At 54.2% G+C, this 12479-nt stretch overlaps 9 protein-coding genes across 9 annotated transcripts; 4 read left to right on the forward strand and 5 right to left on the reverse strand.

The window, feature by feature from the left end:
* Positions 1-35: 35 nt before the first annotated feature.
* LTR77_001423 (uncharacterized protein) lies at positions 36-1174 on the reverse strand (the record flags this gene model as incomplete). Its single annotated transcript, XM_064798685.1, has 6 exons — positions 36-122; positions 173-240; positions 299-532; positions 584-751; positions 810-1040; positions 1102-1174. 6 exons carry the CDS (start codon positions 1172-1174, stop codon positions 36-38), a joined length of 861 nt encoding a protein of 286 aa, XP_064663012.1.
* Positions 1175-1448: 274 nt separating this feature from the next.
* On the forward strand, positions 1449-2525 carry LTR77_001424 (uncharacterized protein; the record flags this gene model as incomplete). Its single annotated transcript, XM_064798686.1, has 5 exons — positions 1449-1763; positions 1818-1990; positions 2041-2156; positions 2212-2379; positions 2437-2525. The coding sequence occupies 5 exons, from the start codon at positions 1449-1451 to the stop codon at positions 2523-2525; spliced, it is 861 nt and encodes a 286-aa protein (XP_064663013.1).
* Positions 2526-2657: 132 nt separating this feature from the next.
* Positions 2658-3776, reverse strand: LTR77_001425 (uncharacterized protein; the record flags this gene model as incomplete). The annotated part of the gene is made up of 1 exon (XM_064798687.1): positions 2658-3776. One exon carries the CDS (start codon positions 3774-3776, stop codon positions 2658-2660), a length of 1119 nt encoding a protein of 372 aa, XP_064663014.1.
* A 533-nt stretch (positions 3777-4309) lies between these two features.
* Positions 4310-5692, reverse strand: LTR77_001426 (uncharacterized protein; the record flags this gene model as incomplete). The annotated part of the gene is made up of 2 exons (XM_064798688.1): positions 4310-4716; positions 4777-5692. 2 exons carry the CDS (start codon positions 5690-5692, stop codon positions 4310-4312), a joined length of 1323 nt encoding a protein of 440 aa, XP_064663015.1.
* A 177-nt stretch (positions 5693-5869) lies between these two features.
* LTR77_001427 (uncharacterized protein) lies at positions 5870-7646 on the reverse strand (the record flags this gene model as incomplete). The annotated part of the gene is made up of 2 exons (XM_064798689.1): positions 5870-7494; positions 7547-7646. 2 exons carry the CDS (start codon positions 7644-7646, stop codon positions 5870-5872), a joined length of 1725 nt encoding a protein of 574 aa, XP_064663016.1.
* Positions 7647-8451: 805 nt separating this feature from the next.
* Positions 8452-8745, forward strand: LTR77_001428 (uncharacterized protein; the record flags this gene model as incomplete). Its single annotated transcript, XM_064798690.1, has 2 exons — positions 8452-8481; positions 8533-8745. The coding sequence occupies 2 exons, from the start codon at positions 8452-8454 to the stop codon at positions 8743-8745; spliced, it is 243 nt and encodes an 80-aa protein (XP_064663017.1).
* A 409-nt stretch (positions 8746-9154) lies between these two features.
* Positions 9155-9554, forward strand: LTR77_001429 (uncharacterized protein; the record flags this gene model as incomplete). Its single annotated transcript, XM_064798691.1, has 2 exons — positions 9155-9314; positions 9367-9554. 2 exons carry the CDS (start codon positions 9155-9157, stop codon positions 9552-9554), a joined length of 348 nt encoding a protein of 115 aa, XP_064663018.1.
* Positions 9555-9598: 44 nt separating this feature from the next.
* TPC1 (mitochondrial thiamine pyrophosphate transporter) lies at positions 9599-10845 on the reverse strand (the record flags this gene model as incomplete). The annotated part of the gene is made up of 2 exons (XM_064798692.1): positions 9599-10490; positions 10547-10845. The coding sequence occupies 2 exons, from the start codon at positions 10843-10845 to the stop codon at positions 9599-9601; spliced, it is 1191 nt and encodes a 396-aa protein (XP_064663019.1).
* A 466-nt stretch (positions 10846-11311) lies between these two features.
* Positions 11312-12467, forward strand: LTR77_001431 (uncharacterized protein; the record flags this gene model as incomplete). Its single annotated transcript, XM_064798693.1, has 2 exons — positions 11312-11324; positions 11383-12467. 2 exons carry the CDS (start codon positions 11312-11314, stop codon positions 12465-12467), a joined length of 1098 nt encoding a protein of 365 aa, XP_064663020.1.
* Positions 12468-12479: the final 12 nt, after the last annotated feature.

The raw sequence follows: 12479 nt of genomic DNA on the forward strand, positions 1-12479 counted from the left end.
TATCCGATCGCGGCCTCCTGGAACACAGTACCAGCTTACAGCTTGCTGTTGGGAATACCGGTGCTTGATTCCGCCAGAACATCCTCTTTCAGCGCAGGGCGGTCCGATTTCCCAGCTGTTGTCTAACAAATCGTCAGCATCAAGCCTTGCCGCGGAGGACTCTTCAGCCTACCCCAGCGTCCACCGGCATAATCAGTCCTGTGATCCATTGTGCCTCTTTGCTCGAAAGGAACAGGATCGCTAGGGACAAATCAGCAATCGTCTCCACACAAAGATATAGGGACGCATCGATGCATACCGTGGCCAACATCCCATCCGGTTCCTTCTTTGCCCATGAGATTCTGGCCGACTCGAGCCTTGCGCATGGTCTCGTCAACACCCCTCGATCGCACCATTGGCGTGAAGACCATTCCAGGTGCCACGCAGTTGACTCTGATGTTTTCTTTGCCATGATGCGCAGCCATCGCTCTCGTCATTTGGATTATCGCACCCTTGGTGGTTGGGTAGAGCAAGCTGGGATTGCCGCCCAAAACTGTCAATGTCAGTGTATGGTTCAATGCCTGATGTGGTAATTCCAACTCACGCCCGCTGACCGACGACAGGTTCACTATGGCTCCCCTCCCAGCCTTCCGCATCTCGGGAATGGCATGCCGACTCATGAGCACCATCGAGGTGACGTTGATCCTCATGTCTCTGTCCCACGCCTCGAGATCTACCTTCGTAGCATCGCCCATCGCACCTCCAACACCAACTGAAAACAAGTCGATTAGTCTTCTCCCGTGGAAAAGCAGGCCGGCAATACCACTTACCAACGTTTATGAGGATATGCACAGCTCCAAAGAGCTCGACAGTCCTCGCGACTGCGTTCTTGCAAGACTCCTCGTTCGTTACATCCGCTTGGACTACTTCGGACATTCCTCCTTCTGCATCGATCATCTCCTTCGTGTCCTTCGCCCACTCGACATTGCTGTCAACGAGTGCCAGCTTGGCGCCTTGTCTGGCAAGGAGAATTGATGCTGCTCGACCATTGCCGATTTCACCTGTGAGTGTTAGGGATAGAATCGGCAGGATGTTCGCCGTCTCAGTCGGACTGTTTGATACCTTTCATTCGAGATCCGGCACCACTCACGATCGCTACTTCGCCGGAGAAGTCGAAGGCTTTGGGAGGACCCATGTTTGCATCCCTGTCTCGCAGTTGAAGACGGCTCTCGGATCAAAATGGTTCGTTCAACAAATGCATTGCAGTCCCCTTCTTGAGGGAGACGCACAATCATCACGGTACCATCAAGATGCGACATCGGATATGCCTTCTCGATGCCCCGCATTCATCTTGCCTACTTCCTTCCTATTTGAGCAACCCCGGCCAACCCACTTTGACGCCTGGGTATATAGGTCGTCGAACCTTCGTGCCACGCCAGTGAAACAAATCGACATTGACGACGTTCAAGATGCGATCCAAAAAGACACAAGAAGTCGAAAAGACCTCCGAGTTCAACAATGCTGTCAAGCCTGATCCCGTCATTGCCAAACCACCAGGCGACTGCTGTCTCGAAGGCACAATTCACGATGGAGAGCCCAGAGGTATCACAACGACTATAGCTGACGTCGAGACGTATATCGTGGAGCCGCCTAAGGAGAAAGCGAACGGCAACATCTTGCTTTACTTCCCGGACGTCTTTGGCTTCTTCACCAATGGCTTCTTGATCATGGATGGGTTTGCCGATGCTGGGTATCTGACGCTTGGGTTGGACTACTTTCGAGGAGTGGGCAACAGGTATTGATCATGGTGTCGCTGACGCAGCTGACGGTCATTGCAGGATCCTGTGTGGAAACATCGGAAGCATCGTAAGGACACCACCACAGAGCCAAACTTCGATTATGAAGCGTGGAAGGCGAAGCATATGGCATTTTCGAAGGATGCCGTTCCCGCTTGGGTGAAAGCCGTGAAGGAGAAGTATGGTAAGCCTGGGATCAAGTTCGCTTGTGTTGGGTAAGTGCTGTATTGAACAACCATCATTGTCGTCTGATTAACTGTTGCAGATACTGCTATGGCGCCCCGTATGTCTGCGACGAGCTGTCGAGCAGCGGTATATGTTCAGCTGGCGCTTTCGCACACCCGGCGTTCCTCAATGAGTCGCACTTCTTCAACCTGAAGAGTAAGTCAGCATCGAGATCTCAACAAGCATGGTTCATCGCTGACGGTTGAATTAGACCCATTGTTCCTCTCCTGCTCCGAGATCGATCACACGTTCCCGAACGAGTTCCGGAATAGGGCTGTCGACATCATGCAATCAGGGAAGAAGCAATTCCAGGTCCAGTTGTTCTCGGGCGTGGAGCATGGTTTCGCGCTTCGGGGAGATCCCAATGATCCGTACGAGCGTCAGTGATATCGCTCGACTGTGATTGCTGGCTGGCTTATTGCTGAAATTTCCATAGGCTACACCAAGGAGCAGAGCTTGAAAGGTATTGCAGAGTGGTTTGACTTCTGGCTGTCCCAGGATCCATCGGAGAATGCCAAACTATGATCGAAGGGCCGGACACGAGTAGATGTGATAGTGCAACATTGGATTTGCTTTGCATCTGGATGTCAACGCTCAAATGCTATGGAAGGGGTATCTCGAACGCACAAACAACCATCCCAATCAGCGCTTAGTCGTCTACTCTAAACGACCCTCACTTTGCCACCGTTTCATCCTGTTCAGGCTCTTCTCAACCTCATTGTCGGCTTGCATACTCGCTATCCGCGCTTGCAGTTCGGTAATCTTGGCATCCTTCGCCTTGATGGCCAGGCGCGAGATGTCGCGGCCTCTCACAAATCCTTGCGACCTCAGATCATGTTTCGTGCATATGCTCCGAAGGCTCTCCCGGACCTCTGCAGGCATTGTGACGGAGGACAAAGCGGCCAGTACCTCGCTGGTTAGAGAGCTTGCTGAGTCTGCAGGGTTGTGCAGTGCATCCTTGTACCTCGTCGGTGGTGAGGGCGATGCTGCAGTTGCTATGGTGTGTGGAACGGCTGGAGTCTCAGGCTCGGCAACAGAGATAGAGCTCTGTGTCTCACCCTTCGACGGTGTATCGAAGTATCCCGTTGTTGATTTCGTAGAGGTCGCGGGCGTGACAGGCTCTTCAAGCCAGGGGAGCTTCCGCTTTCCTGTAGTCGCTGGGGTTGCGTATACACCGGTCTTCTGTATCTTGTGCGGTGTTTCTGGCGGAAGTGAATTTGCTAGCTTCTCCATGTCTCGAGCTCCCACATCGTCTAGATCGAACTCGTCCAGTTCAGCGTCCCTTGCCGTTCGCTTGGAGCCACCGGTACTCGGGCCGTTCGATTTTCGTGAAGGTGGTGGCGTCGGACTGGCAGTAGAAGCGTCTCTCTCGTACCTTGCGGTTTCGTCTGCATGCCCTTCAAACAGCCCTTTGCCTTGGGGCTCGACCGTCGGCCTGCCAGCATTCCAACCTTCTTGAGCAGTCTCTCCGCCCGGCTCTGACCGCTTTCCACTCAACACCGCAGCCTCCTCTCTCGGTTTGGCGTCATCATCCCACAAGAAGAAGCCGCATCCCTCTCCCTTCGGCTTCTGGCAAGTGTAGAACCATCTGCCTTGATTCGGACCCTCCTTTCTCGTCTTGAAGTGCTCGGCGGGTAAGCGTGGAGTACAGTCACAATGCCAGATACCGTCCGCGAATAGGCCTCGCTGGCGGGTTGTTTGTCTGCCGTTGCCGCGACCTCTTCCAGAGTAGTTCCCTCGACTGCGGTAGCGATTGTTGCCGCCGCCACGGTACATTTCAGCGGTGAGTATCTAAGCACTCTTTCCAGCTCATGCAGAGCGTACGGCTGGACAGACGCGAGTGCATGATGTTCGACGTGGCGGGTATTGTCGCAGTCCAAACGACAATGGCTGGTAAGGCAGCACGTCATACTCTAGCTCCGGAAAGTTCCGTTACCGGGCCGTAACCGCTAGCACGACACGCATGTGAACGAGGACCTGAGAGGGGCCACATCTAGCAGTTCTTCTCCGAGACAAGGTTGTGGTCAAAAGGGCGACATCACTCATGTCAGAGGGCGGTCATCGTCTGTAAGAAGGTCCCTCAAACGGCTCACTCGTCCTGGTGGGCCGCTTTCACCATCGAAAGCTTGCCTAAGTACTCTACAGCTTCTTGTTGACTGCGTGAACCTGTACTAACCTCAGCCATCCTGATAAGAGACAGCACGATACGTCACAGTTTATTTGACACACAAGAGCTATGAAACCCTCCTTGAGTTTCACTCACTACTTGTCGAGCGCTGGAGATCCGCAATCTAGGACAAACGGCGTGTTCATGGCCCATACTCGCGACACCTGTCCTCGTTCCACCTATACTCCTCCGGTGAAGCCAAACGTTCGTACTGATCACCAAGATGGTACTGAATCGGCTGCCTGGCTTCCGCACCGCTGCGCTCCAATGTTTGTCCGCCCTTCGGTGCTCCCCAGACCGCCACCTTCGGTTCCCTCCCATCATCGAACCAGACGAGTTCACGTTCCCAAAAGTCTTCGAAGTAGACACGGTCTATTCCGGCTTTCTCGCTGGCACAGTACGCGAAGATTGGAGTAAAGCTCCCTTCGCTCAGTTTGATCTCGACCATGGTCAGATCGCTCACTGAAGCCACACTCTGCAGGAAGTTTAGACAAGAGCTTTCACTCAAGTACAGGCCACGCAGAGTAACGCCGTTCAAATGCGGAAGGTCTATACCATGTTTTGTGGTTGATTGGAACAAATCAAGCCCCGTGTCGTTGCGTCGCCTACCTGTATCGGTATCGTACCAATGCACCTCAAGCGTGCGCAGCACGGGACACTGCTTCAAGAGACCGGCAATGCCTGGCGACTCATCAGAGGCCGCATCGTGGAGGCTGTCGGTCTGCACCGGCTCTGACCGACCACGGGGCCATTCCGAGAGGCTAATGCGAAGCGACTTGACTACTTTCAGCACATCCGCATATTTCTCGGCTGGCCCCCTGAGCTTGTTGATCAGGCTGAGATCCAGACTACAGCGCATGGTCGTATAGAAGACGTTTAGGGCTTGGACCGGCAGCTTGCTGTCTTTCAGGGATCCCATGACGCACCCGAAGCAATCCGCTGCTGCCTGCCAAATAGCATCACGGTTTTTGCTTTCGACAGGCGATTGAAAGGTCTCTGCATCCTCGGTGCGTAACACAACATTCATCGTCAAGGCTAGGCGCCGGGCCTGCTTTCCACCGGCCAGAACGTTGCGAAATGCCTTCGTGAGCAGCTCGACATCTTTTCCAGACTCTCTCATCGAGACGCGCTCATCCCGCTGAGCGTTAATGGTGTCGAGGTCTCGCTTGGTTTTGGCCAGCTCTTCCTCGGTGAGCCGCACGAAGCGCTGCGTCTTTGGATCCCGACGATCCTTCTCTTTCAGCATACGCTCCAGCAATGTTGTGTCATCGGCGATCCCGGAAATGGTCAACTCCTGAACCAGACATGCGAGCGAACTTTCTCCCGTCATTCGGACAAAGTAATTCAGGTCCGTCGGCGACAGTTTGGTTTCCTTTGACGAGAAGAAGGATTCAAACTTCTCTTGGGTGCTCAACGCGGCCATCGTGCGACTGCTCAGCCGGAGATTACCGATATCCTCGAACGATAGATTTTGGACGATGTTGCCAACCGTTTCCGGAGGACATGATTCGAATGAGGAAGGCATCCTCTGGCTACCCCTACAACGATCTACCCGCCCCGTTGCTTCGGCCTTGGCGTCAAGTTGAAGATGAGGGAAAAGGAAGGCATGAGAGATTGAGGAAGCGAAGCACTTATATACTTCCACCCGCTGCCCGATACGGCTTGCTGCCTATGGTCTTGGCGGCTTCCTTCAGCGTTTATCTCACAAGAAATCTTGCAGAGCTTTCGTGAACGCCTCATGATTCTCCAGCATCGGCAGATGCCCCGCGCCAGGAATCGATCTGAAATTGGTTTGCGGGATGCCGAATTTCTGCATGACCTCGGGCAATTTTCCGTCGCCCTCGCCAGCGATCAAAAGTCCGGGTGCTTTGATACTCGACAGGCTGTCCTTCAGATCGTAATTGCACAAAGCACCGGCATTCTGAGAAAAGCCTTCCAGACTTGCGTTCGCCACCATGTCGAAGGTCTTCTTCGCATTGGTAGAGTTGTGGTTCGGCTCGGTGAACCACCTCTTCACAGTCACGTCCGCAAGCTTTGGCATCCCTTCCGACTTTGCCAGCTGTATGCGCTCGTCCCAAGCAGTGTTGTTGGCTGGACTGGAAGCGACGTTGCAGTCGCATGCGACGAATTTCTCAAGCATGTCCGGATGCCTGATCGCGAAGTTGAGACTCGTCACGCCGCCCATGCTCACGCCAATAACGGCATGCGCCTTCTCGATGTTCAGCCTCTGCAGCAAGTATTCGAGATCATCTGCTAACATGTCGAAACGTGTTGGGTTGCTCTTGGGATCCTGCTGCGCGTAGCCTCGGGAGTTGTACCTGAGCACACGGTAGGTCTGTCCGTTGATGCCGGTGCTCATCAGCGACTTTGCAACATCGTCCCAGATGTGGAGCGTCGTCAAAATCGAGTTCACAAACACAATCACCGGATCCTGCGGCTTGCCTTCCAGCTGGTAGTGCAGCTCCGCGCCATCTGTTGTCATCACAGATGAAGGAGGTTCCTCTAGGGTGTTGAAGGTGAGATGATGCTTCCATTCTCGGCGACTCATTTCCACCTTCTTTCGGATCTCATTGGTCCAAGGCGTGGTTTTGGCCGCTTCATGCTCCGGTCCGCCTAGGCCGTTCTGCGCTTTGTAGTCATGAACAGCCAAGTATTCAAACTCTCCCTGTGGCGGCATGCCCCTGAGTCCGCCGACCTCCAACTTGAACCTCCTGGTGCGAAGCCAGCCGGGAACTTTGGACAGCATGTCGGTGTGCTCCTGCTCGTACCAGTTGTGGAGATCCTCCAAGTCAGCTTCCTTGACGCGGATAGTGACCGCGATGGTGTGAGGAGCAGGGCGAGGATTGCTTCCACGTTCGGAGACTAGGCTGTAGATTTTCCTATCCAGCGATTCGAACGTGCTCATCACAGCCTTTTCACGCTGTGAGCGTTCTTCGCGCAGACGTGTGTAGATGCGGGTGTCCAAGTGGGAGAGATCGGATACATCGTAAACCGCGCTCCACTCTGGTCGCTCGCCGTCGTCTGCCTTGTATCTGTTGCCGTTCAGGATGAAAGGCAGACGCAGTCGAAGCGGTCCATGTTCGGTGTTGTACCATTCGTGAAATGCTTTCTCCTCGGTTTGGGCGCCTGGTTGGATGGCTACGGCGAGATATCCTGGGCCTTTCATTGTCACGCAGTCGTCTAGTTTTGCAGTAATCTGTACAGATTCGATATGGATTTGGGGGCACTTTTGAGTACGCCCATGATGCAACGCTTTGGAGGTCGGGTGAATGTTCGGCAACAGAGGTGAGAGAAGTAACCGCGGAGGGTCTGACCTTCCGAAGTCGGCTGTGACTCTTGTCTTGATTCTACTCCTTCGCCTCCTGATTGTTCTCCTGACCTCTACAGAACAGGACAACAATGCCATAAGACGTCTGTCTCATGCTGCTCAGCCCGACTTCATAGGCATTGATCTTCGCAAGGAGGAGCACAGCAGGCATTTCTGCACTGGTTCTGGTAAGGAAGCTGATTCCTCATCGTCTCAAGAAATGTAATACGGAGGAAACGCAGCCATCTTTCATCAAGCTCTATCTACACCTTTTCTTTGCCTTCCTTTTGAGCAGACGAGCGTGGGTCATACTTTGCCTTACCAGCTTGAAGCCATACCCCCTTCATATCTTCCGCTCTCCTCCCCATTTCCGCGGCCATGGCATCCTACGCCGGCGACCCCAAAGCGAGAGACCCCTCTGCGTACGTCAACGGCATGACTGGTGAATGTCTTTGTGGAAGCATCAAAGTCACCGTCAACAAACCAGGGCTCTTCGACCAGCCGAGCGGCCACCTATGCCACTGTGCGGTCAGTCTGGCCGCTATCTCTGGAGCCAGGTCACGCGTTAATATGATCGTGTACTCCAGAACTGCCGCAAGTTCTCCGACTGTGTTGCGGCCAACAACTTAGTAGTGGATCGTGACTCAGTCCGGATTGACGACCCTAAGGGACTACTTAAAACCTACAACGACAGCAAGACCGGAAGCGGCGGTACCGCCCGGAGCTCGTTGTGCTCGAATTGCGGAAGGCAAGCGACTGTAGCAGACGTCTCCAGTCCCGTCCTTCGCTGACTGAAGCGTTCTCTGAAGAGCTAGAAGGCAACGTTACCTAGGAAACCATCCGAACTCAATCTACCTTAACCCAAAGCTCCACCATCCAGCCTTTCAGTCCGGTCTCACGGCCACGGCACCAAACAAGTTCTATACGCGCCTATTGCAGTAAGCTGCCGCGTGGACCAGTCCTCATGAACTGACATCATGCGGCTGTTCGGTAAACAAAACAGTGAGGTGTTTCGTACTCTCAGCTACTAAGCGTAAACATTCCCTTATTCCGTACAGTCCAGCACCAAGATCCTCAAAATGGCTCCCATGCCCTCCCTGACCAAAACATGGCACTCCCAATCCTACCCTTCCATCGACCCTCTCCGCCCTGAGCTCTCCGCGAAAGGCAAGGTCGTAGCCATAACCGGCGGCGGCGGTGCCATCGGAGCAGCAACTGCCCTTGCGTTCGCCAAAGCGGGTGCTTCCAAGATCGCAATCATCGGCAGATGACCTGAGCCACTGCAGAAGGCGAAAACCGTCATCGAAGAAGCTGTCCCTGGCACCACCATCGAGACAGTCCATGGGGATATTGCGAACGCCGACTCCGTTCGCGGAGCACTCGGGAACATCAAGAAGGACCTTGGCGAGATCGACATTCTGGTGTGCAATGCGGCGTATCTGAGCCAGCTGCAGAAGCTCGAGGACGCCGATCTGGAGGATGTAGGTTGCCTTTGAAGCACATCCCTTCTGTATTACTCTCGCACCGGAGACAGTGCTAACACGCAGGTTGTCCGAAGTGGTGGAGAGGCTACGAAATCAACGTGAAGGGTGCGTTCAACTGCACGCGAGCGTTCCTCTCCAACTCGGCACCAAAAGCCATTTTGGTGGACATCTCCACTTGTATTGTTCATCTCCGGCAATGCCGACGGCATCAGGCTATGCGGGCTCAAAGCTGGCTGCGACCAAGGTGTATGAAACATTCGGTGCTGAGAACCCGCAATACGAGGTCGTACATATCCATCCTGGTGTCATTTCCAGTGAGATGAACAGCAAGAGCGGGTTAGGCGCTCAGGACGGTGGTGAGTCTTGGCTCGGAGCATGATGGGCGGTTCGTGACTGACAGTTGCATAGCTGATCTGCCAGCGAGCTTTATCGTGTGGGCATGTAGTCCCGAGGCTGGGTTCCTGCGCGGTGGTGGCAAGTTCTTGTGGAGCAACTGGGATGTGGATGAACTGAAGAGCCGGAAGGAGGAATTGGCGAAGCCTGAGCAGCTCAAGCTTACCTTGAACGGCTGGCCGTTTGGACAAGAAGGACAATAACGGCTGAGGAGAGACCTTGAAAAAGTAGGTATTTAGTCCACCGGTCACTTGACAACCAACTCTCCAGCCTTGTCGTCCAATGTCCGCAAAGCCTTCAAAGCTCGCTCGTATGTCCACATCGTCACAGCACTTGCCGGTGCAGCCTTAATCAAGCTCACGCCCAAGCCCCGGTAAAGACCTTTCCAGCCTTCCATTCTAACGATGGTGGTGATCGTGCTCCAGATCCCACGGTCATACACGGGCATTCGAGTTCCACCAACGAATTTGGTCCTCGTCGGACCTTGCACTTGCAGTCGCTTTCGCACAGTGTCCAACGGGAAGACTGCAGACTTCGAAAGAACGCTTGCAGTAACCCCAGCCACGGCATCGCCAGAGCCGAATGGCAGCTGTGCGTCCGCCAGCGGTACTTTTAGGCTTTCGTAGGAAGCGAAGAAGAGGCCCATGTACGGCACAATCTGCCCGATTCCAGCTGTAAGGCCACGGAAGAAGCCAGTGTAGCCTTCATTGCGCGTGATCTCTCGGACACTCGCGACCAAGCCTTCGTAGACCCTCTCTGTGCCTTGCGCAGCGAATCGTGTCCTGAGCAGATCCAGCGGGTAGGTGGCTGTTGTCGCCGCAGTACCAGCTACAGCACCTGCAATGAAGCTCTTTACCATGCCTGGCACCTTGGTGTTGCGATCCTCCGCGAGCGTTTCAATGAGCTGAGTCGTGCTGCGGTAGGCAAGGAACTGCACTGCTCCATAGCTCAAGTACAACCCCTCGGCAGGTATGTTGCCCTTCCAGAAGCCGGTAATGCCCTCATGGCGGATGATGTCGCGGGCTACGACTGCGACGCCGGCTGGTGTCTTCTGGAGACGTTGGGAAAGCGGGTCGGAGAGGGAATGGTATTGCAGCTGTAGGCGGATCTTGAGGACGTCCAAGGGGGCGATGCAGAATCTATGTTTTGAATTAGCAGCAGCCCTACGTGCGGGTGTAATCGTCATGTTTCATACCTAGATACGAGCCCTGCAATGGCGCCAGACAGGACTACTTGCGAGCGGGTGCCCTTCTTCTCGTTAGCCATGCCACCTTTTTTCGTGGCATTGACGGTGCCCACCTCATCTCGGAGATGTTCTGCTGCTGCAGACATCCATCTAACCCCCAGCACCTTCTCGCACACCGCGATGTCCTGAAAGCGGGCGTACCGTAAGGAATGAGGTCTGGAAAGCAAGCGCGCAGTGGGGAATACATTCACTTGGTCCAAGCGTTCTTGAGCTCCAACATCACCTCTCCAGATGCCTCGACTGAACATGTGACCGTTTCGCGACTGAACAGTCGTCCTACATCTGACCGATGGCGCAAGTGCTGAGATCTATGCTACCATGGAGAACAAAACCTCGCAATATCCAAAGCTCACTAGAGTCTTCAAGATGTTTGTCGAACAGCTCTCGACGTTCAGCATTCCCAATATATAACACCAGCGATGAAAGACCGCCTTCGGCCCAGTCAGGTCATACGATCGAGAAGCGTCGCGACAAGCTATCGGGAAACAATCAGGACTCGCCCATCAGACAGGTACCCTCGACCTCAAGAATCCAAGTTACTACTCCGGCAGATCGAACCTCGACGAATTCACAAACGACGGAGAAGCCCCCAAGAGCCACAGACGGTTCACACCGTGCTTATATTTCTCACACTGATCGAAGAAAGCAAGTGAACATTGCTCTAGACGGTGCAATCCGGGCCTTTTCACCGCTCCTGCTCCGTGATCTCTGCGAATGTCCACATTGCGTAGACGCATCGACGAAACAGAAACTCTTCTCCACCACTGACATTCCGGCCGAAATAGCCCCCAAGTCAGTATGGCGGGATGGGGATGTTATCAAGATTCAATGGCTCGACGACGCTCCAAATTACCCAGGTAATCACACTACGTCCCTGAGCATCGCAACCCTTCGCAGCCTTCTCAAACATGGCAATGCAAATACATGGCCGTCCTATGCTCCATCGCCGCGGAAAGCATGGGAAGCCGAGGAATACGCTCAATTTTCCGACTTCGACTACGAAGCCTACATGAACGACGACCAAGTCCTCAGCCAAGCACTAACGCAACTGCACACCCACGGTCTGCTGTTCGTCAGCAACGTCCCCGAATCCGAGACCTCTGTCTCAACGATAGGCGAGCGCATCGGTCCGATCAAAAACACCTTCTACGGCTACACCTGGGACGTCCGTTCCGTGCCCAAAGCGAAGAATGTCGCCTACACCTCTCAAGACCTAGGCTTCCACATGGACCTCCTCTACATGGAACAACCTCCACAGATCCAGCTCCTCCACTGCATCCGCAGCTCGTCCTCCGGCGGCGCGAGCCTCTTCACCGACAGCTACAAAGCCGCCGCCGACCTCCTCGCAGCAGACGTCGACACCTTCAAAACCCTCGTCGACGTCGAAGCGAGCTTCCACTACAATCACCCTGACTCGAATCTCTACCACCAATCAAGACCGGTGTTCGAAGTATTAGAGAAAGACTACCGACAGACGTTTCGCGCACTGTATAACGACAAACCTGTGAATATTCTCGACTACTTGACCGCTGTGAACTGGTCCCCTCCATTCCAAGCGCCCTTTGCCGTCAAACCTAGACATCGTCAGCAGCAGAGCAAGACTGAAGTACTTGGTCCGTTGAACTCAAGAGTCGCCGACTGGCACAAGGCAGCGCAGCAGTTCAATGCGTTGGTCCATCGACCGAGCGGCATCTACGAGCGGCTGATGAAACCGGGCGAGTGCGTGATCTTCGACAATCGGAGAGTCCTGCATGCGAGAAAGGCGTTCGAGGCTGGTGATGCTGGGAAGGAGAGGTGGCTGAGGGGCGCTTACTTGGACAAAGATCCGTATCTAAGCAAGATGAGGGTGTTGCATGGAGCAGCAAAGTGACTTCCAATTAAC

Source organism: Saxophila tyrrhenica, assembly GCF_035928015.1.
Source record: "Saxophila tyrrhenica strain CCFEE 5935 chromosome Unknown scaffold_2, whole genome shotgun sequence".
NCBI classification, from domain to species: domain Eukaryota; kingdom Fungi; phylum Ascomycota; class Dothideomycetes; order Mycosphaerellales; family Extremaceae; genus Saxophila; species Saxophila tyrrhenica.